General features: G+C 43.7%; 1 protein-coding gene across 1 annotated transcript; it reads right to left on the bottom strand.

The window, feature by feature from the left end:
* Positions 1-597: 597 nt before the first annotated feature.
* LOC106343970 (serine/threonine-protein kinase UCNL) lies at positions 598-1980 on the bottom strand. The gene has a single exon (XM_013783335.1). It carries the CDS (start codon positions 1910-1912, stop codon positions 707-709), a length of 1206 nt encoding a protein of 401 aa, XP_013638789.1. The 5' UTR covers positions 1913-1980; the 3' UTR covers positions 598-706.
* Positions 1981-2293: the final 313 nt, after the last annotated feature.

The following is a 2293-nucleotide window of genomic DNA, read 5'->3' as shown; positions in this document are numbered from 1 at the left end:
TGGGCTGGATCCAAAAATAATGACCCAATATAGATTTGTTATTAATATTACTTAATTGCCCTTAATGAAACATGCAATGTTAGTGAAGGAAACATGCCCCTAAGGTAATTATGACAATAGGATCCTGCTTTAATAGTATAGATTATTTATATTTCTACCACGACATCCTATACTAATGATTCCTTATAATTATCTTCTTAAAAACTAGTATATTGTTAGAAATATGAGAGAAGTGTTGTTGTGAAAGTTGTGTCTTTCTCATTAGCTCTCACTATCAATATATAGTGGAGGTTCATAAGGGTTTACAACAAGGAGAGTATCTACACATTTATTACATATTGACCACAAAGATATAGTCTTGGTCAAAGCTCATAAATGCTCCGGTTGAATGAGTCTTCATCTTGACTAGTCTCGGGCGGATGTAGACGGACCGGAGACGGGTGTAGACGGACCGGATAGTCTGGTCGGATGTAAACCTCCTTGATGGTTAATGGCAATCCACATATCCATATCATGGATTTATAACATATATTTTTATTTAACATTTGCTAGTTTCTTCTTCGGACTGTGCCAGCGAAGTCTTCTATATACCAAAAAAGTTCAACAATGATTTTCATATAAACGAAAACCAGAAAAATTAAAAATTACACCACATAAGAAAAATGAGTATCTACAACTTTGTACGTGTTAATTCCACACACACGGATCAGAAGTCAATGAACGAATCGCTGTTACGACACACGTGCGAAGGAGACTGAAACGGTGACGGAGGAGCTGATGACACCGTCATCCTCAGTTTCTCCAAATGTTCCCTTATATCGAACCCACCAGCCGTTAATTCCCCGTCATCTCTCAACGGAATAAACGGAGGTCGTAACACTTCCGTTAACAAATCCCACCTCACACCCGCGAAAAAAGGATGCTCCTTTATCTCCGCTGCGCCACGGCGGCTACCTAACCGCCTACTCGAGTCTTTCACAAGCAGCCGCCGGATAAGATCCGTGAGATCATTTGGTTTCCCGGCGAACTCAGGTTCTTTAACCAGCACATTTCGAAAAGTCTCCTTCTTGCTCTTCCCTTTGAACGGAGTCTCTCCGTACATCATCTCGTATGTCAGAACACCGAGAGCCCACCAATCGACGGCGAAGTCGTGACCGTCGCAGCGAATTACCTCCGGCGAGACGTACTCATCAGTTCCGACGAAGGAATTTGAACGTTCGCCGGAGGAAAAACTGGTTTTCCGGCGAGTAATCGGGTTAACCCGAGCGGATCTCGTTTTCTTGCTCTCCGACGCCGCCGGAGAGACCCAGCGAGAAAAGCTCCGACTTTTTTTAGGATCGGTGCACAATTCCGGGTCGGGTTGAAAGAATTCGGGTCGGGTGGGCTTCTTGAGGCTCTGAGAAAGGTCGAAGTCGGTGAGTGTAACGTGACCGGATTGCTGAATGAGAATGTTCTCAGGTTTCAAGTCTCTGTAAGCGATCCCCATGGAATGAAGATGCTCAAGCGCACAGACGATCTCAGCCACGTAGAATCTAATAACAGAGGAGCTGAAAACGCCGTCGTTTTGACGGCGAAGGAGGACGTTGAGATCGCCGCCGGAGCAATACGGGACAGCCCATACGAAATATTCCGGTGACTCGAAGGAAGCTAAGAGACGAGGGAGAAAAGGGTTTTGATTCGTTTGAACGGAGAGACGACGGAGGACCTCGATTTCCCACCGTGCACGGCGGAGAGAGGAGGCTGACGATTTGTGGACAAGCTTGACGGCGAAGGAAGAAGAGGAGACAGAAACAACGTCGTGTGCGAGGAAGACAGTTCCGGTGGCGCCTTGTCCGAGGATTTTGAGAGCTCTGATAGAATCGAGGTTGAGAATCTCCGGCGATGAAGGTGGGGACGACGGCGATGACTCCATTTGAGTGTGAGTGAGAGAGAGAGACGAGTGGGTCTGAGTTTTGGGTTCTGTCTCCTCTTTTCTTGTATTTATAAATAAATATAGTTCTATCGTTATCGTTGCCTTCATATCTGTTACTTCTTTGTCTCTTTTTAGTTTTTTATTTTCTTATTTTAAAATTGTTAATTGTATTTTCCGCATATTATGGCCAGTTTTCACGTCTGTCTAATAAGAAAAGGTTGCGGAAGATATATGCACACGTAATATAATCTACAATCTTATTTTCTTTAGTAGGACACGGACACCATGACTACATGTTTAATAATAATAATATACACGACCATTAAGATTAAGTTATTAAAACAATCTGACGGTCCTGGGCAAAGCCTAACGAAACATTGA

Source organism: Brassica oleracea, chromosome C5 (assembly GCF_000695525.1).
Source record: "Brassica oleracea var. oleracea cultivar TO1000 chromosome C5, BOL, whole genome shotgun sequence".
Taxonomy (NCBI): domain Eukaryota; kingdom Viridiplantae; phylum Streptophyta; class Magnoliopsida; order Brassicales; family Brassicaceae; genus Brassica; species Brassica oleracea.
Note: the sequence above shows the minus strand (reverse complement) of the source record. Positions and strands in the feature narration are given on the sequence as shown.

What these genes read in the sequence shown, in the direction of transcription:
- LOC106343970 (XM_013783335.1), bottom strand. Translation starts at nt 1,912, where the DNA reads ATGGAGTCATCGCCGTCGTCCCCACCTTCATCGCCGGAGATTCTCAAC.